Source organism: Melozone crissalis, unplaced genomic scaffold (assembly GCF_028551555.1).
Source record: "Melozone crissalis strain CALT ecotype California unplaced genomic scaffold, PUWL_Pcris_2 ptg000088l_1, whole genome shotgun sequence".
Classification (NCBI taxonomy): domain Eukaryota; kingdom Metazoa; phylum Chordata; class Aves; order Passeriformes; family Passerellidae; genus Melozone; species Melozone crissalis.
The window spans coordinates 1,447,486-1,474,404 of NW_026535865.1; the positions used below are offsets into that span (position 1 = coordinate 1,447,486).

Here is a 26,919-nt window from a genome sequence, read left to right on the forward strand (position 1 = left end):
GGAACCCAAACATCACCACACTCACCATACACCCCAGCTGGGTGCCCTGCTCTAGAACAGGCTGAACCCTCCTGTGCACCCCCAGCCCAAGCACCTCCACCCTCCCAGAGGAGAAAGCAGTGTGTCCTGGGGGTCTGCACAGTGCTATTTAGCAGGAGGCCATCCACAACAGGAAAACCCACAGCACAGCCACCAGCCTCCCCAGCCCCCCTGAACGGCCCTTTCCCCAGGTGATGACACCCACAACACATCTCTTCCTGCAGGTGACCCTTTACTTCAAACCAATTCCTCACTTGAATGATCCAACTTAATTTAACACCTCCTGGGTGCTTTGGGGTGCTCCCAACCCACGGTGACGTGGAACAGTGCCCACAAGTGGAACGAACAACACAAGACAGGCCCGGGGGTGACTTCAAACCATGCTTCACATCCCATGGCCAGAGCTACACTAAAGCAGTTGCAGTCAAACAGTGTTTCAGAAACTCCATGGTAATTTCGTTTTGGTGGCAAGTGAGACTGTGAGATGACAAAGGGGCCTGTGGGCCTCAGAGCTGCCAGGGGGCTGATCCCAGCACCAGCTCCTCACCAGTGACTCCCAGTGTGCGTGACACGGGCACGGCCGTGGTGGCACACGTGGTCCAGGCTGTACTGGCCTTCTCACACCTTGGCTCACCCTAAGGATACTGGTGGGACTGGGGACAGACAATCATATTCCTACCACCTGGTTTTAGGGAAAGAAGGGAGAGCAGACAAAACAACAAAGGAAAAAAAAGCAAGGGAAAGCATTACTTATGCAATCTACAGGGAGAAGACAAGTCTATATACACAGCCAGGGAATTGCACATGGGAACAGGAAGCAACGCTGGGAGAGGGCAGGAGGCAGGCAGGGCCTGGGCAGGCACAGGCACAGGTCAGATGGAACAGGCTGTGCAGCCTGATAGCTTCTCTTAAATTAAAAGCACCACACACACACGCACACAGAGAGCATTTGTCATACATCCCATGGGCTCCAACACCAGCCAGAACTCTCGTCCCACGCAACCTAAAAACCCCAAACCACACACCAAAACTCAACAGCAGGGCCCTGTGTGGGACTTGGAGATAACAAAAAAGCAATGCTGCAGCCCTGCTTCAGGAGAACTCTCTTCCAGCCAGAAGAGGCCCGGCTCACCCCAAAAATCATATCTTTAGGATTTATTTTTTTTCTCAAACACATCCCAACTGCTTTTGGCCTCATGGAGACTCCAGAGCAAGGCATCCACACAACAGCACCAAAGGAAGCTCCACATGCACAGGTGGTTGAGTGGGTTTCTTTTTTTATAAAGTCCTTGCTTCTGCTCTCTGGTAACTCCCAGGATCAGCCCAGAAGATGAAACAGCAACTGCAGAACTTCCCGAATCTGCTCCCTTAGAGGTGAAGCTTTTTCAAGTCTCCTCCAAAGTCTAGAGCCCCAAGGTGTATTTGTTCAGAGGCAGCTGTCAAGCATGCCCAAAAAAATCAAGCTGTCTTATGGAATGATCATGTCAAGTACTACAGTACCTGTCTGGGGGAAAAATGAAAAAAAAAAGGAAAATAGGCAGTTCTCCAGTTTCTTCCTGGAATAGGGATGCCAGGCTATGAACAAAGCCCTTAGATGCCCAGCCTGGAGCTGTGCCCCTCGCACCAGCTGTACCGCAGCAGCCTGGCTGGCTCCTGCCTCCAGGGACGGCACTCTGGGACACAGAGCAGCACGTCAAACCCCTTCCCACAGCAGCAAGGACAGGCTCCTCTCTCGCAGGAGGCACACCATGGCAGGGGGAATGGCCTCGGTCCAGTCTCAATGGTCCATGTCACACGAGTCCTGCCCAGCACCATCCCGATGGCCGGAGGACGCAGGGTTAACATTGCCCGTGTACCCGTTTCCCTTAATGAAGGATGAATCCAAAAACCTTTGGCAGTTCCCTCCCCTCCCCACCCCATCCCAAATACTGCCCAGCCCTGTGGGTCACAAGCACATATTTAATGAGCTGGGTCCTCCTGCAGTCCCACAGCTCTCCCTCCCCTTGGCTGGGCTCCGGAGGTCCATGCACGCCGAGGGAGTGGTCTGATCCTGGAATGTCAGGCTGTAGGTTCCCGGGGCACAGGGAGGGCGTTTATCGTATCCTGGTGAAGAGGTTGAGCACAGATACAGACTCCTGACAAGGGAACACAAAGCAGGGAGTGAATAGCTGTTACTCCACATGCTTCTGGGTTGGTTTGTTTTTAACCTGGTATCTCTAGCTCAGGGCATGACTCCAGCTCACAAATCAAAGTCCAACACCATAAATATTCCCATGGGTTTCTTTTAAACGGTAGCATGTGCACAGCTGGCCAGAGTGCCATTCCCAGAGCGCTGCAGGCAGCTGTACCCCAGAGATGGCAAGAACTGGGGGACCCCCAGGATCAATGCTAGCTCGCTCCACTCCCTTCCTCAAATCCCTCTGCCAGGGATCCAAGGAAACTCACAAAGCATCAGACACAATCTGCTTTTGGTGATGCCAAGTTGTCACTGGCAGAATCCATGATCCCATTTTCATCCAAACCCCCATTTTAAGCAGTTTTGTAAAGAGGCAGGGGATAATCATGGACTCACAGAATGGTTTGGGCCTCAAGGGGCCTTAAAGTTCATCCCCTTCCACCCTCTGCCATGGGTTGCTCCAAGCCCTATCCAACCTGGCCTTGGATCTTCCAGGGATCCAGGGGCAGCCATAGCTGCTCTAGGAAACTTGTGCCAGGACCTCTCCACCCTCACGGGGAACAATTCTTTCCCAATATTCCATCTAACCCTGTCCTCTGGCACTGGGAAGCCATTCCCCTTGTCCTGTCCCTCCAGGCCCTGGTGCAAAGTCCCCTCCAGCTCTCCTGGAGCCCCTTTAGGCACTAGAAGGAGCTGTAAGGTCTCCCTGGAACCTTCTCTTCTTCAGCAGGACACCCCCAGCTCTCCCAGCCTGCTGTCACCTGAGAGCTCAGCTGCTCTGCTGTGCTCAGCAGCCCTGGACCAGCCTAGAGAGGGATGTTGTGTCACACCAGCCTTGGGCACAAAGGGCAACCTTTTACTTAAATCTCAGCAAAGTTGAATCCTTCACTGCCCCAGCCCTTGATCTGCAGGAAGGGATCAGGGAGGAGGCAGCAGAGCAGAGCCAGTGTGGCCTGAGGTGCCCCAGGCAGCTGCCCCCATGCCTGGCCTTACCTTTGTCGAGCGAGTTTTACTGAAGACGTTCCAGAAGCGTAAGGTTTCGTCTCCAGCTCCTGTGACAATGGCCTCCCCATCAGGGGACATTGCCTAAGGACAAGACAACAACCTTTAGCACCTGTCACATTTCAGAGGCTTGAAAACAAGACCTAGTTGGAATGCAGGAGAAATTTAACTGTCCTTCCTACTCGTGGTAGAAGCCAGCTAACTCCACTTTCAGGTGCCTCAGAGGCAATTTGGGCCCTGGCACCTTATGGTGCAGCTGTGGAACACATGGGGGGAGTGTTGTGGAAAGAATATTTGTGCTAAGAAATCCAAGCCATGTGTAACTGAGGCTGTTCCTCCCAGGATTATCAGCCTGCCTGAAGGCAGGAAGATGATCTGACTGGATTTTCTGGCTGTATTGGTTGCTTACATTGGGATCTACCTCCCAAAACATTATCAGCATTTGTCAGCTCCACCATGAACTGCTGACACCCATGTAACAGTAACAGCAGATATGAGATGGATCAGGATTACCCACAACAAATGTTTAATTCCCTGGGCAGCAGTCATCAGTGAAGAGGTGTGAAAGTCTTCTGGGAGCAAGGAGAGAAGCTTGTGTTTCATAAAATCACAGAATCCCCGAATGCTTTGGGTTGGAAAGGACCTTAAAGCACATCTCATTCTGCTCCCTTCCACTGTCCCAGGCTGCTCCAAGCCCTGTCCAGCCTGGCCTTGGACACTTCCAGGGATCCAGAGGCAGTCACATCTGCTCTGGGCAATCTGTGCCAGGGCAATCCCATCCTCACAGGAAGAATTTCTTCCCAATATCCCATCTAACCCTGCCCTGTGGGAGTCTGAAGCCATTCCCCCTTGTCCTGCTATTCCAGATCCTTTTCCAAAGTCCCTCTACAGCTCCCCTGGAGCCTTTGAGGCACTGAAAGGTCTCCCTGAAGCCTTCTCTTCTCCAGGCTCAGAAGTTTTCTTAGAAGAAAACTCAGATGTTTCCTCAGGAGAATTTGGCAGGCTTTACTATCATTAACAAAGCCTCACATTTCCATAGCAGCAAATCCAAGTGTCCCTTGCAGGCACAGAAATGTGTCAGAGTTTTGCACTGCTCATGGGGAGCATTCACATTCCCGCCCAGGCAGCTTATGGTGCCACTGGCACTGCTGCTTTGGGTGCCAGCTGGGCACACCTACAGCCAGGAGAGCAGCTGGAGCCACGGCCATCACTCACCAGGTACAGGACTCGGTAAGAGTGCCCTGTGAGCTTTGCTACTTGAGTTAGTGAGGGGTATTTCCAGACGAGGATCTGGTTCTGGGAGTATCCGTGGGTGCTCACCTGAAAGGGGAGAGGGGAACATGAATCATACAATCATGCAATTGTTAAGGTTGGAAAAGACCTCCAAGATCATCGAGTCCAACAGTCTAAAGACTACACCACTGCTCTGGGCAGCCCATTCCAGCGTCTGACCACCATGAAGAAATTTAAACCTCCCCTGGTGCAACTTGAGGCCATTTCTTCTTGTGCTTGTTACCTAGAAAAAGAGCCTGAATTCCACCTGGCTCCACCCTCCTGTCAGAGGAAGAGAAGGTGCCCCCTGAGTCTCTTTCTTTCCAGGCTGGATCCTCATAGCTCATAGCTGCTCCTCAATAGCCTTGTGCTCCAGCCCCTTCCCCAGCTCTGTTCCCTTCTCTGGACATGCTCCAGCCCCTCACTGTCTTTCTTGTTGTGAGGGGCCCAAAACTGACCCCAGCAGCTGAGGTGCCTCAGCAGTGCCCAGACCAGGGGGGCAGTCACTGCCCTGGTCCTGCTGGCCACACCCTGGCTGGTACAAGCCAGGATGCCCTTGGCCTCCTCACCCACCTGGGCACACCTGGCTCATGCTGCCCACGCTCCCCAGCACAGGGAAGGACTCACCAGCTCGTTGGCGTGTTTGGACCAGGCCAGGTTGCACACCTGGGAGCCGGTGTCGATGCACTGCAGGGGCTGCCCTGTCAGCGTGTTCCAGAAGCGGATGCAGCGGTCGGCTGTGCCCCCCCCTGAGGCCAGCAGCCCGTGCTGGTGTGGAGACCAGGCAATGGCCTTGACTGCTGCCAGGTGCTCTGTGTACTGCTGGACAGGACTCAGGCTGGAGTGATTCCAGACAAGGAGCTGGCAGAGAGAAGAGACATGATCAAACCTGTGCCTCAGTCATGTGTCCACTACACCCACGAGGCACAAGGAGACTGATGAGGGCAGTTGGGCAACAAGCTGATTTCCCATAGCTCTGCTCAGACATGCACAGCTCCACTCTGCACTTCACAGAATCATGGAATGGCTTGGGCTGTTTCAAGTTCATTTAGTTCAAATCCTTGCCAAGGGCAGAGACACCCTTTAGTAGACCAGGCTGCTCTTAGCCCCATCCGACCTGGCCTTGAACACTTCCAGGGATGGGGCAGTCACACCCACCCTGACACCACACTCAGCTGAGGAGTGTCCTACCCCCAGGCCATGTGGCAGGAACAGGCCCTAAGATAAGGGAATAAATCTAAAGAAGCAGTGACACTGAAGGGGGCCTCAGACCCTGCTGTTGTCTTTCTGGCTGTATCATTCCAGAACATATCCAGAAATCTGCTCAGCTCATTAGGAGTTATTCTGAGCAGGAGGAACTCGGTCCAACCATGCTGTCACACAGGCACTGGGCACATTCCCTACCTAGCAACCCGCTCCAAAGGGCTTGGAACCTGCTTTTTTGTGACAGATGCTTCTCCCATATGGTGCTCAGTGAGCTGCAAGCCTGTGCTCCAGGTATGAGAACGCACAGAGCTCTACCTCAGCTTCCTGTGCATACAAACATTACTGCAACAAACGTGACCATACACTACCCAAACAAAGCCAGGAAGGGCAGCTTAGCAGTGGCTTTGTTGAGCTCAACCCCCTGAGCCAAGCTAGAGATTTAATTAGCCAAATGCAGAAACAAAATTAAATTTGCCTTTTTCATTTTATTAGGAAGAGAAGACTGAGTAGAAGCTTAGCATGATTTATGTTTGGTCATGGTCCAACAACCAAAACAAAAGTCCTTTTCAGAGAGGCCAAACATCCTTAAAGAATCACTGAACCATTAAGGTTGGAAAAGACGTTTAAGATCGAGTCCAACCTTTGACCTAATCCCATCGTGCCCAGTAAACCACATTGCATATCCACTTGTTTTTTGAACACTTCCAGGAATGGCAACTCCCCCACTGCTCTGGGCAGCCTGTTCCAATGCTTAACCACTCTTACAGCGAAGAAATTTTTCCCTAAGCACAGAATCATACAATGGCTTGGATTGGATGGCACCTCAAAGCCCATCTAGTTCCATCTTTTGCAATGGGCAGGAACACCTTCAACTAGACCAGGTTGCTGCACATCCTGTCCAGCCTGGCCGTGAACACCTCCAATAATATAATAACGTCCAACCTGACAACATTTCCCCTCATCCTAGAAAGAAAGGGGTGTGACATTTCCCATGACCCCCTGAAAGGAATGTACCTTATTATCGTTGCCTCCAGAGGCCAGGAGCTGGTGGTCCGTGGACCATTTGAGCCCACAGACCTCCTGCCTGTGTCCCTGGAGCCGGCGCTCCGACTGCAGGGGCGGCGTGCGGATGTCGCGCTGCAGGATCATCCTGTCCCGGCTCCCGGACGACAGCTGGTCCGCGTTCCACGCCAGGGCTCCTGCACCAGGACAGAGCCTCAGAGGTGCTCCAGGAGCCACCGAGGCTGCAGAACACCTCTGAGGTCACCTGCACCAGGACAGAGCCTCAGAGGTGCTCCAGGAGCCACTGAGGCTGCAGAACACCTCTGAGGTCACCAAGTCCAGCCCTCAACTCAGCACCACTGTGACGGTGTTCACAGGGGCTCTCAGATGAAGGAAGAGATGAGGATCTGACTCCATGTTTCAGAAGTTGATAAAGTTTTCTTTATTTCTAAGCAGGAGCCTGCTTTGCTTATTCCTGGTCACATCTCACAGCAGACACCAGGGAGAGGGTATTCTCATGGGGGCACTGGCTTTGTGCCAGGGATAAACCATGACATTTTTGGTTGGGACAGGGGACCTTTAAGATCAAGTCCAACCTTTGACCTAATCCCATCGTGCCCAGTAAACCATATTGCATATCCAACTTGATTTATTTTTTTATGATATATATTACATTAAAACTATACTAAAAGAATAGAAGAAAGGATTTCATCAGAAGGCTGGCTAAGAATAGAATAGCAAAGAATGAAAACAAAGGTTTGTGGCTCGGCTCTCTGTCCGAGCCAGCTGACTGTGATTGGCCATTAATTAGAAACAACCAACATGGCCCAATCACAGATCCACCTGCTGCATTCCACAGCAGCAGATAATAATTGTTTACATTTTGTTCCTAAAGCCTCTCAACTTCCCAGGAGGAAAAATCCTAAGGAAAGGATTTTCCATAAAAGATGTCTGTGACACACCACCGCCACGTTCACCACCAAACCATGTCCTTGAGTGCCACATCCCCATGACTTTTAAACACTTTTCAGGCATGATGACTTCACCACTGCCTGAGGCAGCCAGTTCCCATGATTTGTAACCCTTTCTGTGAAGAAATTTTCCCAATATCTAATCTTAACCTCCTGTAGCACAGCTTGAGGGCACACCCTCTCATCCCTGTGAGCACAGCCCAACCCCCACCTGGCTCCACCCTCCTGTCAGGAGCTGTGCAGAGCCACAAGGTCCCCCTGAGCCTCCTTTTCTCCATATTGAGCCCCTCCAGCTCCCTCAGTTGCTTCTGGTGCTTCAGTCTCTTCCCCAGCTCTGTTCCCTTCTATGGACATGCTCCAGGCCCCTCAAAGTCTTCCTTGTAGTCTTCCTTGTTGTGAGAGATCTAAAACTGACTCCAGGATTCAAGGGGGGACCTCAGCAGTGCCCAGCACACAGGGATGGTCACTGCCCTGGTCCTGCTGGCCACATTATCAAGTCCAACCTTTCCAGTCCTGCAGCGGTTGGTAAGCAAACTGCAGCCATCAGAGCTGCCAGGGTTTAAAAAAAAGACCCTAACAAACCTCAAAGCACTCCTCACAGACCTCCCTTACATCCACTCTCTGGACTCCTACATCAGGGCACAAATAGAGGTTCCCTGAACAAACTGACTGCAGGTATTACCAACCTCACTTCACAGTGCAGTAAAGCACAGAAACATCTTGGAATGTGCATGGATTTCCCAAATCTCTCCCCAGAGCTTAGATTCACAACATCTCTGAGCAGAAAAAAACAGCCCTCCAAAAAAGGGAACTAGAAATCTCAGTGTGAAGCTGCCAGCAGAGCTGAAACTGGAAGCCAGCAGCAGCGAAGAGATGTTGTAACCAAACCCAAAAAGCCTCAAGCAAGGAGGAAACACCTGCTGCAACACCCAACCACCATCACACCGAGATCAGAACAGCAGAGTTGTGAGATGATAATATTTTGAACCTGCTCAAGAGGACAGCAGGGGATAAATATCAATCCTGGTACTCTGAGTTCTCTATTTCCAGCAGATCCCTGGCTAACAAAGTTCCATCAGGAAGAAGTGACCCCTCAGAACCTTCTGCTTCCCCACTCCTTACCAACTCTGGCTGTGTGTCCCTCCAGCATGGAGAGCTTCTTTCCTGCAGCTGCATCCCAGATCTGTACAAAGCCCTTGTGAGTGCCAACGGCCACCAAGTTTCCCTGCACAAACAGAGAGCCAGGATCAGCACAGCCAGGAAGTACAGGCAGAAAACTGAAAGTTGAGGAGAAGACTTGACATAAATCCCACAAGATGGAAAGCATCCAGAGTTCTTCCATTTGACATGTTTTTCCCTACTGAGAGGCCCAAGCAGCCTGTCTGGAATATATTTATTGTAACATTTTATTGTCAAGAGCTGAAGAAGCAAACTGGCTCCTTCTCCCTCCCACTCCTCTTAGCAATGCCTGGAGAACCTCAAGATACAAGAGGCTGCTCTCCATCCCCTCCCTTTTAGCAGAGAAAAACCAGCTCAGGGAGCTAACTACAGCTATGGTGACAATGACTACGTGCCCCATGTGTCAGCTGTCCCTGGTGACAGTGTCATACTGACCCGCTCTGACCAGCCCACGGAGGTCACGGAATCGCCTTCCACAGAGAGGTCGCACAGCCGCGTCACCTTCAGAGAGAAGAACGGGGTAAGGAACGTGGCTTTGTCACACTGGCTGTCCCACAAACCACAGCTGTGCTTGGGATAGAGTGTGACAAGTGCTGAAGCCCTCGCACAGCACATTCCACAGCCCTGGAATGTGGAAAAACCCTGGAAAAACCCTACATCAAGGGGCAATTCAATCTTCAGACACTCATGACCATTACCTGACTCGTACAAGCACTCCACAGGTAAACACAAGTCCCAAGGCCAACGCTGAGGACGTTAAGAGAGGACCAGTCCACCAGGTTCAGGTAGAAGTCGTCCTGCAGCTCTGGGGCATCCAGCACTTTGAAAGGAATCTTGGAGATTTTCCGAGTTGGTTTTCGAGGTGATCTTAGCAGCTTCTGACTGTTTACAAAAACAGATAAAAAAACAACTACAAGAATCTGCACATCACAGCAGATGGGAGGCACAGGTGCAGCCACTCTTTATAGAGCACTCTGAAGTTTCTATAGAAATGCAGACACAAAAAGGCTGCACAACCCTTTTTCAGCAGCAAGACTGGAAGGAATTAGGTTCTGCTCCTACAAAGGAGCTATGAAGCAGAAAAGTAAACTGATTACTGAGAGCTGACCAAGACATGTCAAGCACACAGACAGGGTGGGCATCTGAAGACATTCTCAGAATTTGACTGTTTTATTTACTATCTCTCCAGATTTCCAAACCAAATTCACATTTATTTTAGAGCTTCAGGCAGAAGTCCTAGAGAACCTCACTGAACCCTCTGTCCCCTCTATCCCAGCCCTTCCCTTTTAGTTTGCAGAGGATCAGTGTTACCTTTTGTTGCTGACAGGAGACAGGGAATAGGGTGAGACCTCGTTGCCATCATCCGGGCTGGAGCGTTTTGTGCTGAGCGAGTACTGCATAAAGAAACACCAGGTGAGGACCCTGCTATGCCCAAGGCCTGGGGCATCACTACCAGCGTGCACTGGTGCCAAGCTAATTCCAACATCCACTTTTTCCTTTCCCAGGTGCTCCAAAACCATACAAAACCCCTCAGCAACACTCCAAGTCCAACAGCCCGATTTGGCCACTCAGCACGCTGCCCAAAAGCCTGGCTCACACAGCTCTCCTGCCAGCACAAACACAGGAAGCACACTGCTTGCTGCACACTCAGGTTCCCTTTGCAGGCCACCACATTTGCTCTCAACAGTTTATCTCAGCCAAGCCCCAACACCAACTCACTGCACGAGCAGTCTGGCAGAGCCCTGTGCTCTGTTCCTGTGTCCCACACACAACCACCACTGGTGCTAATGCAAGTAACCAACTCACAGTGAAGAGAGATTTCTTCTCTGGGGTGGATGGCTGCAGCCTCCTGTCCTCTGTCTGGGGGTCCTGCACCTTCTCAATCCCTGCTCCCAAGAGTTCATTCTTCAGCAAGGCAGAGTAGGCAAGGCCATCTGTAAACCCAAACAGGCACAGAGCAGAGAGCTCAGAGCAGGAATAGCAGGGAGTATCAGGATCATGTGTGCCTGACCTGGAGAAGGGAAGGCTCCAGGGAGACCTTAGAGCTCCTTCCAGTGCCTAAAGGAGCTCCAGGAGAGCTGGAGAGGGACTTGGGAAAGGACCTGGAGGGACAGAACAAGGGGCAATGGCTCCCACTGTCAGAGGGCAGGGCTGGATGGGATATTGGGCAGAAATTGTTCCCTGGCAGGGTGGGTAGGCCCTAGCAGGGTGCCGAGAGCAGCTGGAGCTCCCCTGGATCCCTGGCAGTGCCCAAGGCCAGGCTGGACAGGGCTTGGAGCAGCCTGGGACAGTGGAAGGTGTCCCTGCCATGGCAGGGGGTGGAAGGAGAGAGGCTTTAAAATCCCTTCCAACCGAAACCAGTCTGGGATTCTACAACCTGTACTCTCACAGAGTCTCTTAATAAGCCTGGGCCCCCCATTTAGAATCAAGATTAGTAGAAAGTTTCCCCTCCTTCCACTCCATCAGGAAAGTGATTTCATGACACAATAAACCAAGGCATAGAGACAGCCTCTTGCATCCAGACACCCATCAAAAGCAGTGAGCTGGTACTCACTCATGATGTGGGCATTTCCCAAAATACCAGCATGAGTTTTGGCATAAGCATGAGAGTGCCAGCATGGCCTTAACCTCCCCAGCAGTTTGCACTCAGAGCTCTGGGCACTGCCAAGCAGTAGAAGGGTGATCTCACCTTTGCCAGTGTCTGATGTAGCATCCTTTGCTTTCCTGTTTTGGCTTGGTGATTTTTCATTTTCCTGAAATGGAGAAATATGCCATCACCATAGAGAAACCTGAGGGTATATGGTGAAATAACAACTGCAGGGAGCAGAGGGTTTGAGGACACACACTCAGTGGAACTCTGCTGGGGCAGCAGAAGAGCATGGTGCAGAAGGTAAGCAGAGCAATCATGTCAGCCAAAACAAAAGGTATCACTCCCTTGCTTCCAAGGCTGAGCTGTAGGAGAAGGGAGCAAAACTTACATTTATTCTGTGGAAGTTGATGCTCCAGTTGGCCCCAGCTCTTGAGGGAATGAATCTGTCACCATGCTTACTAGGAGAAGACATTGGAGAATTGGAAGGTGTCAAGGTTCTTCTTATCTCTGCTACCTGAATTAAAGAAAAAAAGACACTGACCTTACCCATGTCAAGCTCCAGAGTTGGTTAGTTTGTCAGGCCTCAATTTTTTATGTTACACGTGTAGTTGCTGAGATTATGTATTAAAAAGGTATTACTGAACTCCACAAAAATATCTTCACCCCTTTCTGCAACCTGAACAGAGGTCATATATTCAAAAGCTCTCTTAAAGTGAAGCTATTTGGGTATTCATAGAACAGCTGAGGAGTTCACACCTGCTCACAACCCAACAAAAGACTGAGGTTTGCTTTGAGGAGGCGCCAGGTCTTTCAAAAGCTCCAGGAAAACAGTCACAAGTGAGACAGACAACATAGCAGTGAGCCTGAGCCCATCTGTACTCACACAAGGCATTGTGTTCTCGTTCTGTATGTTGATTTGGCGTAGGAGACGTCTCTCATAGTCCTGATCCATGGTGGGAATGGCTGCAGGGATCAGCCGGCTCAGGAATTTCTCTTTGTGAAGTCCAAGCAGTAACTAGTGTGCTGCAAGAGACAGGAGAGAACAACAAAATGTTACACTCCTCCCTGCTGAAACGGCCTCTCCAAAGTCTCCTAAGCCTGTTCTTTGAACCTGAGACCACTTTTCCTATCCAGAGCATTGGTGCCAAACTTGTGTGACACTGAAGAATGCAGGCAGCCAGTATTTTGTGTCTGACAGGACCTCACCCCACCTGGAGCAGGGACTGTCCCAGGCCCTGCAGCAGAGTTTGGCAATCCTTCACAACACGGGCATGAAGATTCCAGGAACCTGCAGCCTGTCCTGTCCAGGCACTGGCACCAGCTGCACAGAGAGGTGTGGCTGCCCCATTCGTAACAGTGTTCAAGGCCAGGTTGGATGGGCTTGGAGCAACCTGGTGTACTGAAGGTGTCCCTGCCCATGGCAGGGGGTGGAATGAGATGGGCTTTAAGGTAATTTCCAGCCCAAAACACTGTAGGATTCTGTGATCCCACTGCTCAGGTCAGGGGCACAGGAGCAGTGCTGGAGGTGGGATGCTTTTAGCCATGTCAGAAGTACTGCAGACCTTTAACACCACCCACTGGAGGAACACACGAGGCACACTAGGCATCTAGTAGTCCCAGTGAACATTCCATGTCTGATGCCTGCACTATCCCAAATCCTCCTCCTGGCTGGCACAAGGCTTGCTCACTCATACAGCTATACAGTCGATAAGCAACATTAACATCATTTAAGCACATATTTTAAGCATATATTTTAGGACAGGACTGCTTCATAGCTGAGATTTGCCTGGTAAATTAAGATGTGCATCAATAAAAAATAGATGAGCTGACCCTTGTGTGAGAATACACAGTCACAACCCTTGCCAAGCCCCAAGGGCAGAGAGCAGCACCCCCAGGGTCCAGCCTTACCCATCACAACCTTGAGTGCCTTGTCCAGAGCTGACATGGGCACAAAAACACCAGAGGAGACATCAAGTTGGCCTTTCAACCCAAGATAAACATATCCAAAGGCAAAGGTACACCTAACACATAAGCAAATTCCCACAACACACAGGTATCTGGAGGCTGTGCAGAACAAAAAGGGATTTTCATTCCTGTTATTGCATAAACATTTATGGCACCTGGCCAGAGTCCCAGCTGCACAAATGGAGGCGCCTCGAGATATAAACTTGTGGTAAAATCCCCGAGGCAACTGCACACAAAGCTGGGCTGGGAGGAGCTGCCCAGGGAGCAGCTGCACAGTGCCCACTCAGGGACAGCCCTGCATTGCCCCACTCAGGGACAGCCCTGCACAGTGCCCACTCAGGACAGCCCTGCACAGTGCCCCACTCAGGACAGCCCTGCACAGTGCCCCACTCAGGACAGCCCTGCACAGTGCCCCACTCAGGGACAGCCCTGCATTGCCCCACTCAGGGACAGCCCTGCACTGCCCCACTCAGGACAGCCCTGCACAGTGCCCCACTCAGGGACAGCCCTGCAATGCCCCACTCAGGGACAGCCCTGCATTGCCCCACTCAGGGACAGCCCTGCACTGCCCCACTCAGGACAGCCCTGCACTGCCCCACTCAGGGATAGCCCCACTCAGGGACAGCCCTGCACAGTGCCCCACTCAGGACAGCCCTGCACAGTGCCCACTCAGGACAGCCCTGCACAGTGCCCCACTCAGGGACAGCCCTGCACACTGCCCCACTCAGGGACAGCCCTGCACTGCCCCACTCAGGACAGCCCTGCACAGTGCCCACTCAGGACAGCCCTGCACTGCCCCACTCAGGGACAGCCCTGCACAGTGCCCAGGACAGCCCTGCACAGTGCCCCACTCAGGACAGCCCTGCACTGCCCCACTCAGGGACAGCCCTGCACAGTGCCCCACTCAGGGACAGCCCTGCACTGCCCCACTCAGGACAGCCCTGCATTGCCCCACTCAGGACAGCCCTGCACAGTGCCCACTCAGGACAGCCCTGCACTGCCCCACTCAGGACAGCCCTGCACAGTGCCCACTCAGGACAGCCCTGCACTGCCCCACTCAGGGACAGCCCTGCACACTGCCCCACTCAGGACAGCCCTGCACTGCCCCACTCAGGGACAGCCCTGCACACTGCCCCACTCAGGACAGCCCTGCACAGTGCCCACTCAGGGACAGCCCTGCACAGTGCCCACTCAGGGACAGCCCTGCACTGCCCCACTCAGGGACAGCCCTGCACAGTGCCCACTCAGGGACAGCCCTGCACTGCCCCACTCAGGGATAGCCCCACTCAGGGACAGCCCTGCACACTGCCCCACTCAGGACAGCCCTGCACTGCCCCACTCAGGACAGCCCTGCACAGTGCCCACTCAGGGACAGCCCTGCACTGCCCCACTCAGGGACAGCCCTGCACTGCCCCACTCAGGACAGCCCTGCACAGTGCCCACTCAGGGACAGCCCTGCACTGCCCCACTCAGGGATAGCCCCACTCAGGGACAGCCCTGCACACTGCCCCACTCAGGACAGCCCTGCACACTGCCCCACTCAGGACAGCCCTGCACAGTGCCCACTCAGGACAGCCCTGCACAGTGCCCACTCAGGACAGCCCTGCACACTGCCCCACTCAGGGACAGCCCTGCACTGCCCCACTCAGGACAGCCCTACAGTGCCCACTCATGACAGCCCTGCACTGCTGCCCCCAGGAGCCACAGACTGCCCAGGGCTCAGCAGTTAAAAACTGGGGTGAGTCACCAAGCTGCCAGGGGTGCAGCAGTACACGCTGCAGTTCAGTAAGATGTGATGAAATTTCACAATACTCCGTGAAATAAGCTTGAAAACAAGGCAAAGCACACGGACTCCACACTGCAGAGCTGATGGCCCTGCACCTCAGAAAGGTACAGGAAATGGGGTGACATCAAAGTGGTGACCACTGGGGTTCCAAGGGCTCCACCTTAGGGCCAGCTCTCTCAAATGTCTTTGAAAGTGACTTGGGGGCAGGACTGGAAGATCCTGAGTTGGTTTACTTGGGAGGAACTGCTGAAATTCTCAAGGGCAGAGAGGCCACACAGAGAGACCCAGACAAATGTGAGGAGTGGGAAACCCCCAGCCATGTGGTGTTTAACAGGGCAAGTGTTGGATCCAGCCCTGGGATGGAGCAGCCCTGGGTGCAGGGACAGGCTGGGGATGAGAGGCTGGAGAGCAGCGCCCTGGGAAGGGCCCTGGGGGTCCTGGTCAGTGCCAGTTGGATCTGAGTCACTGCTGGGTCCTGGCAGCCCCAAGGGCCACCCTGTGCTGGGGGCACCAGGCCCAGGGAGGGATTGTCCCACTCTGCTCTGCCCTGGGGCAGCCTCAGCTCCAGTGCTGGGGGCACTTTGGGCACCACGAGATCAGAAGGACCCAAAGCTGTTGGAGAGTGCCCAGAGGAGGGACACGGAGCTGGGCAAGGGCTGAGGAGCAGCTGAGGGCACTTGGCTGGTTCAGCTGCAGCCCAGGAGACTGAGGGGAGGCTCCTCGGGGGCTGCAGCTCCTCCCCAGGGCAGGCACAGGGGCAGGGGCTGAGCTCTGCTCTGGCACAGGGACAGGAGCCCAGCAAGGGCTGCAGCTGTGCCAGGCCTTGGCATGGAGCTCAGGGCAAGGTTCTGCCCCCCGAGGCTGCTGGGCACTGCCCAGGCTGCCCAGGCAATGGTGCCAAGGCTGCCAGAGCTGCAGGAGCTCCCAGGGCTGCTCAGGGTGGGGTGTTGGGGTGGCTGTGCAGGGACAGGGGCTGGGATCAATGATCCCTGAGGGTCCCTCCCAGCTCAGGAGATCCCGTGGTTCTTTGAGCTATGCCATTTTTCAGTACCAACACTTGGACTTTTTACAAATGCTAAAATGCTTTTCTTCCTTAACATTAAGCATGCCAACACTTTTACAGGAGCATCCCTGAAATAGACAGTCAAGCTGGTTCTGATCACACCTGCTTACCTCTATCACCTCCTCCCCCAAGCTTTTCTCTTTTTTAATTTAACACATTACTCCCATATGTTCTTTCAGCGTCAAAACTGGAGAAAGCTTCCAAATTTAACAGAGATCAGCTTCCACCAAATGAAGCAGAGTCAGAGACGACATAATTGCAGTGAAAAGTTAGAAAAGTCTGTGATGCTATTAATAAAGCAGATTTAGAAAATAAAAATTAGTGCATGCCATATCAAACACTCTCCCTCGTTATGAAGTTTACTTACCACCACCCTCACCGACCCACAAGCTACCAAATATGTGTCTCAAATGAAACAGTTCAACAAAATGCCCCCTCCCCCCTTTTCTTTTTTTGGGGTGTTGTTGTTTTAACACCATGAGTAAGAGAGCTCAGCCTGCAGAACCCACACGAGGAGCGTGATCAGCCAGGGAACACCACACATTGAAGTGTCCTCCCAAAATGGCTCAGCACAGCATTCGTGAGATCCAGATCCAGTTACACAGCAAAGAGACATTTTAAATTCTGCATCTGAAACACATTTGACTATCGAGCTTTCCAGTTCCCATCTGCCCAAATTTCACCTACAACTTTCACTCAGAAACACAGCACAGATTGTTCAACAGAGAGACAGCCGAGGCAGAACACAGCAGTGAAGGTTCAGCACCTGAACAGTGAGATGTTTTTACCCTAAAACCTGTGCCACTAACAAGGCCAGGGAGCAAGCAGCACCTCTGGTTTGTGGGATGCTCTTGCTGTCTCTAAATTTGTCCATGGGAAGTGAGTGGAAGTGAGTCCATTTCCCCCAAATCAGGTACAAAAGGCTTTGCCAGAGGACTTGGGGCGAGAGCTGCTGGACATGAGCTGGTGTGTGCCCAGGTGGGCAAGGAGCCATGGCCCATGGCTGGTATGAGGCACAGTGGGGCCAGCAGGAGCAGGGCAGTGACCATCCCCGTGTGCTGGGCACTGCTGAGGCCCCACTCACATCCTGGTGACAGTTCTGAGCCTCTCACAAGAGGGCTGGAACACGTCTGGAGAAGAATGGAGCTGGGGAAGGGCTGCAGCACCAGGAACAGCTGAAGGGAAGCTCAGCCTGGAGAAAAAAGAGGTTCAGGGGAGACCTTCCTGCTCTCCACAACTCCCTGACAGGAGAGTGCAGGTGGGGGTCAGGCTCTGCCCCCAGGGAACAAGGGACAGGACAGGAGCAAACAGCCTCAAGCTGTGCTAGGGGAGGTTTAGGTGGGACATCAGGAGGAATTTCTTCATGGAAAGCATGATCCAACATTGGCACAGGCTGCCCAGGGCAGTGGTGGAACCCCCACCCCTGCAGGGACTCAACAGCTGTGTGCATGTGGCACTTGGGGACATGGCTTAGGGGTGGCCTTAGCAGTGCTGGGGGGATGCTTTGAGTTGATGTTAGGGGCTTTTCCAAACTGAGTGATTCTGCAAGCCAATGATACGTGGGTTTGAAGTTCCCTTTAAGCTGAAGAAATAAAAGATCTTGAGGAGCGACATGTGTTACATATTCTTCAGACACCATTTTGTCACTAATTCTGCAGTTTATGCTTAGAGAAGAAAGGTGGGATTTGGTGGAAGGGTTTGGATTCTGTGAGAAGAATCTCTATTCTGACTTTATGTTTGTCATGCACCTTCTGTCCTGTCTCTGAATTGGCTGCATTCTCTCACAGCTCATTACCTTCAGAACAATACTTACAGGCAGAGTTATACAGTGCTGAACAAGTGCCTTTTGTTCTTTTTATTGACCCAACCTTCATGCATTCAAACACAAAAGTGTTTTTTCTTGGTATGGCATGTTTTTAATAAGCCAGCATGCAGAACACCAGGCCTGGCAGGGAAACAAGGGCAGTAATTCTGCAAAATTATTCCTGTGGTTTGAGGCAGGCTGTACCTGTTTGGATTCTCCAGCACACACTGAAGGAGGGGTAAGAGATGCAGGTTGGTTTTGTCAATTCAGGCATGCTCTGCTCAAGCAGTTCAAGAGCTGGATAATTCCTGACCCTTTTTTATTCCAGAAATTGTTCATCTGCCTTCTCTTCTGGAAGGTATTTGGGTGGGTAAGTGTTTAACACAAGAAGGGCTGATGAAAGTGAGAGACTTGGAATACCAAAGACAGGATGTAAATGTAAATGTAGATGTAAAGCTGAATATATTTCCTAATTTACACAGGGCCAAAGAGGAGGGGTAAAGGATGCCTTGGTAACTTAAATACCATCAATGTTAAGTTGATGCTTTATTTTGAACCATCTCAAGTCTGAGAAAGGTTGCATGGAGCTTTTCTTAATAGGAAGTCCTAAATAGACCCCAAATTTATAGTCAGCAGGTGCCTACCCACAACCCAGAGATGCTGCCTGCTCTTTGGGCCTGTATTAAATGGCAGAGGCTTTAAGGTAAAAACACATCACTACTCAGGTGTTGAATGTTTCCAAGCTCCCTGGAATGGCCCCATCATTTGCTAAGGACAAAACTACACAAGTACTTAGTCCTCCAAGTTATGACCAGCAGGCTCAAAATCAAACCTGGATGTCCTGCTTCCCCAAATCCAAAATATTCATCTTCTTTTGATTTGACTAAACCAAATCACAGTACTTGCAAATCAATAAGGCAAAGCCCTCAGCTGGCAGCAGAAGTGGCAGTTCCTCTATCCCTGGCAGCCTCCTCATGCCAGCTCCAGGTACTGACCACCCAAAAACCTAACTTGGCCCCAAAGGGTTGATGGGTCTGGCTGGTTTAGAAGGCATCTCCTCCTCCTCAGCCTGGAGTACAGCACACTATTACCAGTTATAGATCCCTTTACAGGCTTTTGAACAAGCAGTAAGGGAAAAGAGTTAAAAAATACCACCAACAAAAGCCAGGCCATAGGTTTGAGCTGTGTAACAGTCAAGACTATCAGGAATGCATTCATGCCAAGGCTTCACAGGACAGTCTCTGGGAATGAGCAAAATAAAAATACTCTGTGCTTGGCCAAGCTCAGGCAGAGCTTGTCCACATTTAACCCACAGGAACATTACACCAACCAAGCATACCTTTCCAGGAACTGGCCTCCCTCCAAATCAGCAATAGCACCAAAAGTTAAAGTTGTGTGTTTTACCAATATTTAGCTTTTTAAAGTTACAAGGATATAATTTGTTACCCAGCAATTTATTAGGGTATAGTGTGAGAAGCATTTATAAAATCAGCCATTTACCCCTATGCAATGGGAGCAGCTACAGCTTTATTTCAAAACAAACTACAACTTTTACTGCCTTGCCCTCATCAAAGAAGCACATTCACAGCTTTGTATGACAGAGATCACACTAATGACAAGTAAAAATTACTCAGTGTTATGGTGTCAGATGGGATCTTCACCATGAGTCCTCACACTCCTGAAGATGCAACACTCCACCAAAATCCAGGATGCTGGAACATGGCAAGAGCCATCACACCACAGCAGCATTCTTCAGAGCACAGGATGTAGGTGACTGCTCTTCACTGAAGGTCCTGCAAAATTCCACATTGTTGGAATTTTGCCTTTCCAAAGCATCTTGCTGAGTACCTCCTGCCCTGGGCACTCCAACACCTTTATGCACTCACTGCCCTCAGCCTTACAGTGCCCCTGTTCCAGAAGCACCAACTCTTAGTGACCAGCAACACACACAAACTGAACTGCAGCTTCATTTGAAAGCAGAGGGTTCAAGGGCAGAGCCAGAACACTGACTGCATCTCCTGCCTGCACTCAGGCACCCAGTCTGGGACAGGAGTACAGAAGCTGGAGATGTAAGTGAAATGCATAGTGATCTGTGCCTCCCTTCACTTCCTGCAGCAGAAAACATCTCTCCTTCCTCACAGGCAGAAAATATTCCCCCTTCCTCACAGGCACAGGCCCAACCTGCATTCCAGATCAGAGGTAACAAACATTTGACCTTCTGTACCTCCACCTGCACTCACAGACAAGCTTCAAGACTTCCCACAGCCCTCCATGACAACTTCAGAAGCTCAGGTAAAGCTTCACCTCCACCATCCCAAAGTGAAGCACAATCCCACCACAATGACAGAAAAACTCTGACTAGCACACCACAACAATTTAGGGCACTCTGCTGGCAAGGCTGCAGGAAGCCAGCAGGAGCCAAGGATGCAATGCTCATGACACAGAGCTCTGCCTGTGGCCTGGACTGTCACGAGCCAGCAGAAACTCAGGGTTGTGAGACCTTCAGGAAACAGCAAAATCTCTGTCTTTGGAAAGGCCTTTAGCAAAGATAAACACTGGCAGCATTAATCACAGAATCCCAGACTGGTTTGGGCTTGAAGGCACCTTAAATTTCATCTTCTTTCACCCCCTGCCATGGCAGGGACACCTCCCACTGTCCCAGGCTGCTCCCAGCCCTGCCCAGCCTGGCCTTGGGCACTGCCAGGGATCCAGGGGCAGCCACAGCTGCTCTGGGCACCCTGTGCCAGGGCCTGCCCACCCTGCCAGGGAACAATTTCTTCCTAATGTCTAATAAATCTTCTCAATACACCATTACAAACCCAAGAGGGTTTCACCAGGATTTTTGTATACACAACAGTTGTTCTTAAATGCAAGTGCTCCTCGAAGAGGCCACTCCAGAAAGCCCACCAGGAACATGACTCTTGCTGCCTCTCACACAGATGATGTTCAGGTATCACCATTGCTTTCAGCACAGATGTTTTTTCTAAATCCCCTTTTTCTCCACAGCTAAAGGAAAAATACAAAGTGAAGATGATAGTCAAGTCTGTACTCCACAGATCAGGCTATTTTCAATCTTTCAACTAAAACACAAATACAAGGGATGGCAACTACAGCAATCAGAACCAGCAGCTGCCCCACTGATGCAGCCACACAGCCACAGGCCCCTCACTGAGGGGCTCCAAATTTGCCTCAGCCAGTTTTTAATAAGTCAGGAGAATTATAGGGTTGCTATTTTGCCTTCATAAATGACGTTTTCATTCAATACACATCCCACTGCAGCTTACCATTGTCTCTTGGCAGTGCAGAGCTCATCCAAGCAGACATGACAACCACGCACTCAGCAGGGGATTTCTCAGAAAATCACCACTATTAAGCCTCTTTTTTATTGCTTGCAGGTGGTGATTATTTCACCTTTTCACCGTGATGCTCTGTAAATAAGAGGGGCACACTTGTTCCCAGGGAATACAAAATACAGCATGAAGCCCTCAGCAGTGCAGGAAGCCTTGCACAGCAAACAAAGCTCAACACACGGGGTCACTCTGATGGCACCTCTTGCCCCTGGGCCAAAAGGCCCCTAATTAACAGGAAGTCTCCTTAAAGAGCTTTATCTGCTACAAAAGCAAAACAAACAGGAGGCAGCAGCAGGAACACTCCTGTTTCAGATGCAGTAATTGGCCAAGGCACCTGGTGAAGCAGCACCTGCAGCCCTGGCTGCGCTGGCTGGGGATCCTGCAGGGGCTGGGGTGAAGAGCAGGCTCAGCTCCAGCAGGTCTGGCCTGAGAAAAACAAAGTGCTGAACGAGTTCTGCTGCTCCCATGTGCCAATGGAAGAGGCTCCTGCTGGTCCCCGTGTGCTCAGGCAGCACAGCCCAGAGCCCCATCCCTTCTGCAGGGGCTGGGGGCTCATTCCTGCACTGGGGAAGGGGCTGGGTGTGATTTCCCCAAGGTACTTCTTGCTAAGGAAAGGACATGTACAAATCTTACAATGTTCTGCTTTGAGACTTCATCTCAGTCCAGGACATAACTGTCACAGACATTTTTTCATAGAAACCTTTTCCTTCAGATTCGTGCATCTTCTGGGAAGCAAGGGCCCCAGAAGAGAATGTAAACAATTGTTATCAGCTGCTGTAGAATGCAATAAGATGCACCTGTGATTGATTCTTGTTCCATGTGTACCGTTAAAAGCCAATCACAAGAGCAAGCTCGGGAAAGATTCCCGAGACACAGAACTTTGTTATAGATTCTTTTCTTTTCTATTCTTAGCTGAGCTTAGCAGCATCTGCAACTTCTCTCTTTATTCTTATTAGTATAGTTATAATGTATTATATATCAATAAATCCAGCCTTCTGATCAAGAAACAAGATTCTCGTCTTTCTCTCACCACCCCAGCGACCCGCTCAAGTCGCTGTAATACATAACCAGTGCCAAACACGTGCCTCTCACCAGGCAGGGCCTGATCAAACCCCACAGCTGTCTCCACACTGCCTGGCCCCCAGAACTCCCCTTAGATACAGGAGCTGAGCTCTGGTAGTTGCTGGCCTCCAGAGAGGGCCAGTTACAGCCACAGCACTTCTGTTCCCACCTCACCTGGAGGCAGTTTTCCCCACACAAACATTTTGTACAAGTCACTGGACAGACAGGAGAAACAAAGGTTCTGCTTTCAACCAGTGTATAATGACACCTATTTTGGTAATCACCTAGAAGACATTGACTTATTTAATTATTCTGTGTAGATTCAAAGAATCATTTAGGCTGGAAAAGCCCTCTAAGACCAGAGTCCAACTGTTTCCCCAGCACTGTCAAGGCCACCACTAACCATGCCCCAGGTGCCAGATCCACCTGTCTGGTAAATCCCTGCAGGGACTCCAGCACTGCCCTGCACATCCCAGAGTCAGAGGGAATCACAGGGTGGGACAGGTTGGAAGGAACACAGAGATCATCTGGTCCCACCTCCCTGCTTAAACAGGGTCATCCCTGAACACATGGCACAGGATTGTGTCCAGACACTTCTGGAATATCTCCAGTGAGGGAGACTGCACTCCTTCCCTGGCAGCCTGTTCCAATGCTCAGTCACTGCACAGGGAAGTTCTTCCTCAAATCCAGGTGGAACTTCCTGGCTATGAGTTCCTGCCCCTTCCTCTTGTCCCATTGCTGGGCCCACAGAGCAGAGCCTGCTCTCTGCTCTGAGCCCTCCCTGCAGGCACCGAGAGAGGATGAGGGCTGAGGTCCCCTCTCAAGGCTGAACAGACACAGCTCACTGAGCCTTTCCTGAACAGAGAGATGCTCCAGTCCCTTCAGCATCTCTGCAGCATTCACTGCAGGAGCTCCACATCCCTCATGTCCAGAACTGGACGCAGCACTCCAGATCTGCCTCAGCAGAATCAGCTCCCTGGCACTGCCCTTCCCAAAGCACAGCAGGATCTCCCTGCCCCTGGCACACACAGCTGCCCAGGAACAGCCTGCTGTTCACAGCACACCCAGGGCTCTGCAGCTGCCCCAGCAGCTCAGCCCCAGCTGCACTGGGGTCACTCCTCCCCCGGTGAGGATCCTGCACCTGCCCTTGCTGAACTTCTGACAGCTCCTTCCTGCCCTGCAGCCTGTCCAGGCCCCTCTCCACGGCTGCACAGCTCTGGGGGGATTGGCCACTGCTCCTGCTCTGTGTCAGCAGCTCAGGAGGCACCAACCCCTTCATGCAACCACTGATGGACGAGTTAAACAACACCGGGCACAGGACTGAACCTGGGGGCTGATAAAAAGGAAGTGGGGATGGACAGAGTGAAGTACTTGGATCTTAGGGAAGTTTTTAAATAAATTTTTACATGTCAGTCACTCCAGACTCAAAGAGGACTGACTTATGAGCAAAAAAAAGGACAAGAAAAGGCTACAGAGTCTGCATTTTATAACAACTTACAGAACCTTCACGGCTTTTTGTTTGCTTCTGTTTAGTAGTTTCTCTTCCCTGTCTAAGCACATTTTTGATATGCCTACTGACTGTAATAACACTCAGTTTTCCTTCAAAAAATCCACAGAAGACTGTTGTCCAATTATTTTGTACTTCCAAGTGGGTAAAGACAGCTGAAAGCAGCAGTTTTAGAGATACACGCTCTGGTAAGGCTTCCAGTAAAGGAGAAGTCAGTGCTCTATAAGCAAAGATTAAAAATTCCCCAGCAGCCCTGTCCACAGAGCTTTACTGAAAGGTCAGGCATCCAAACCTCTGCTTCATCAGAACACCTAAAGTAATGAAGGTGCAACGGTGCCCCGGACAAACTACAAACATAAACCACAGAATTTACAAAACATGACAGCCTCAGTCAACAGCCCCACAAAACTCTGCTTCTGTAATATAATAATAAAACCAAAATCAGACTAACATGAGACTACAGAATCCCACAATGGTTTGGGCTTGAAGGCACCTTAAACCTCATCTCATTCCATCCCTGCCATGGCAGGGACACCTTTCACCATCCCAGGCTGCTCCCAGCCCTGCCCAGCCTGGCCTTGGGCACTGCCAGGGATCCAGGGGCAGCCCCAGCTGCTCTGGGCACCCTGTGCCAGGGCCTGCCCACCCTCACAGGGAACAATTCCTGCCCAATATCCCATCCAGCCCTGCCTTTTGTAAGTGGGAAGCCATTCCCTCTTCTCCTGTCCCTCCAGGCTCTTGTACAGAGTCTCTCCATCTTTTTTGTCGGCTCCTTCAGGTTCTAGAAGTCTGCAGTGAGGTTTTGTAGCACACAGCACAACTGCTCTCTGAGGAACCTTCAGCACAAAATACTGGGGTGTTATCATTAAATACACACAGGAAGAATCAGCACCTCACAAAAAAATGGGCACAAAGCCTTCAAGAGAGCTACAAATCAAGAGAAAACAATCCTCCATGCCATGAACCCAACAACACCTTCCCGAGGTGACGCCAATGTGACCTGACAAAACCTCCCTGGCCCAGCAGAACCTTCTCACCACCTGAGGACCCTCAGCTCAGGCTGATCCTGCATACAAATCCCACGTGCAAAATGTCACCAACAGGTTACAAACACCCTGACGAAACACACAGCGATACCGAGCTCCCCCAGACCCCAGAGCCATCGGGTGGGCAGGGGCACATCCACCGAGCTGTAGTAAACAACAGACTGTGGTCGAAGGTTCTGCTGCTGCTTGGCAGCTCCACACCACTGAAATCTCTGTCACCGTTTGTGTTATCAACTTGATCAAGAACCCAGAGTTAATCCAGGCTCCGGTTTTTTGCGTCTTTCCCCAGCGGGCGAGGGCACACGGACCGAGCGAAGGGCTCACACCGCGAGCTCCCAGGTGCTTTGCACAGCCCCGGCCCCGGCTGCAGGTGCGGGACGCCCGTTAGCAAACACACCGGAGCGTTGGGGCTCACCGGCCCCGCCGTGACGGGGCACAGCCCGTCTGGGCCCGCAGGAACCGGCACGGACCGGGCCCATCCCCGGCCGCAACGGGCGGGGAGGGAGAAGCGGGGCTGCTCGGGCACCGGCTGCCGAGGGACAGAGGGAAGGAGAAAGGGACTAAAGGAGGCAAGGCAGCCCCAGCCCCGCCCGGCCTGGCCCGGCCCCTCCGCACAGCCCAGCCCAGCCCGGCCCGGCCCACAGGCCCGAGCCCCCGGGGGAAAGTGCGGTGCCCAAGCCTGCCGCAGGCCCCCCGCCTCGCCGTGCCGTGCCATGCTCCGCACCGTGCTCCGGGCGCTGCCCCGGCCGTACCTGCTCCGGTGCCGGTGCCACCAGCCGGCCCGGCCCGGCCCAGCTCCGCCTCCTCCGTCAGCACCCGCCGGCCCCGCCGCTCCACAACATGGCGGCCGCCCCCGCCCCCGCGCGGGGCACGACGGGAGCGCGCCCCGCCCGCCGCTTCGAATACACACAGGAAGCGGCGGCGCGCGGCGCCATGGCAACGGCCCCGCTGACGTCACCGCCGGGACATGACGTCATGGCCGGCCCCGGTGTCCGTGTGTCTGTCCCGGGAGGGCACCGCGCCCGCAATGCTGGGGCGCTGAGGGGCCCTGGGAGTCCTTAAGGAGGCCCTTGGGGGCAGCTCCTGGGGCCTTGGAGGGTTCCTTCGGTCGCTGGGTGTGTGTTTGTGTGTTCTTGGGTCCTTGAGGGAATTCTCTTGGTCCTGGAGGGGCTTTAGGAGCAGGTCTGGATCCCGGGAAGGGACTCACCGTGTCCCTGAGGGGCTCCCTGAGTCCTTAACGGGGTGCTTGGGTCTTTGGGGGGCTCCTGGTCCCTGCAGGGGTTCTTGGGTCTCTGGGGAAGGTTCTTGGGTCCTTAAGGGGCCTCTTGAGTTCTGGAGGTTGTTCCTGGCCCCTCCAGAGGGTGTGGGATTCCTGTGCCCCCCAGAGGTTGTCTGTGACTCATTGTAGGACCCCCTAGGACCCCGCAGAGTGGCTGTGCCTCCCCCATTCCTGCTCTCTGGTCCCCATTGCCCTTCCCAGAGAGGTGTGGGGTGAGTGGGGGAAGCCAGCTGTGTGTCCAACCCCTCCTGGGAGGGCACTGGGGCAGGGGTGGCTGCTCAGCCCCACATGGCCTGGGAGGAGCCCGGGCAGGTGCTGCAGGAGGACTCTCGGCCCTGTGCCCTTCTCAGCGCTGCTGGAACCCCCCAGTTCCTGCCCATGCCCACAGAGGGGGCCCGGGGTGCCTGTGGGGGGCAGAGGGTGCCTCCCCCCATGCTCTGGTGACACCAGTGACCACCCTGCACAGCACAGCCACCCATTCTGGCCCTACTGCAGTAATGCAGCGAGCTGCATGCAATCCCTGATATTAACCTTGGACTCCTGGGTTATCAATCATGCAGCTAGGCCTCCCATAATAATCAAGTCTCACTTTGAGGCTCCCTTGTATGTTATTTTCAACA

At 52.5% G+C, this 26,919-nt stretch overlaps 1 protein-coding gene across 1 annotated transcript; it reads right to left on the reverse strand.

Moving 5' to 3' along the window:
- Positions 1–51: 51 nt before the first annotated feature.
- FZR1 (fizzy and cell division cycle 20 related 1) lies at positions 52–25,851 on the reverse strand. The gene is made up of 14 exons (XM_054290924.1): positions 25,773–25,851; positions 12,321–12,460; positions 11,826–11,951; positions 11,537–11,600; positions 10,654–10,781; positions 10,159–10,241; positions 9,546–9,729; positions 9,283–9,348; positions 8,791–8,893; positions 6,710–6,894; positions 5,117–5,350; positions 4,433–4,537; positions 3,209–3,301; positions 52–2,174 (listed from the first exon to the last, which is right to left on the reverse strand). The coding sequence occupies exons 2-14, from the start codon at positions 12,387–12,389 to the stop codon at positions 2,133–2,135; spliced, it is 1,482 nt and encodes a 493-aa protein (XP_054146899.1). The 5' UTR covers positions 12,390–12,460; positions 25,773–25,851; the 3' UTR covers positions 52–2,132.
- Between the last annotated feature and the right edge of the window lie 1,068 nt (positions 25,852–26,919).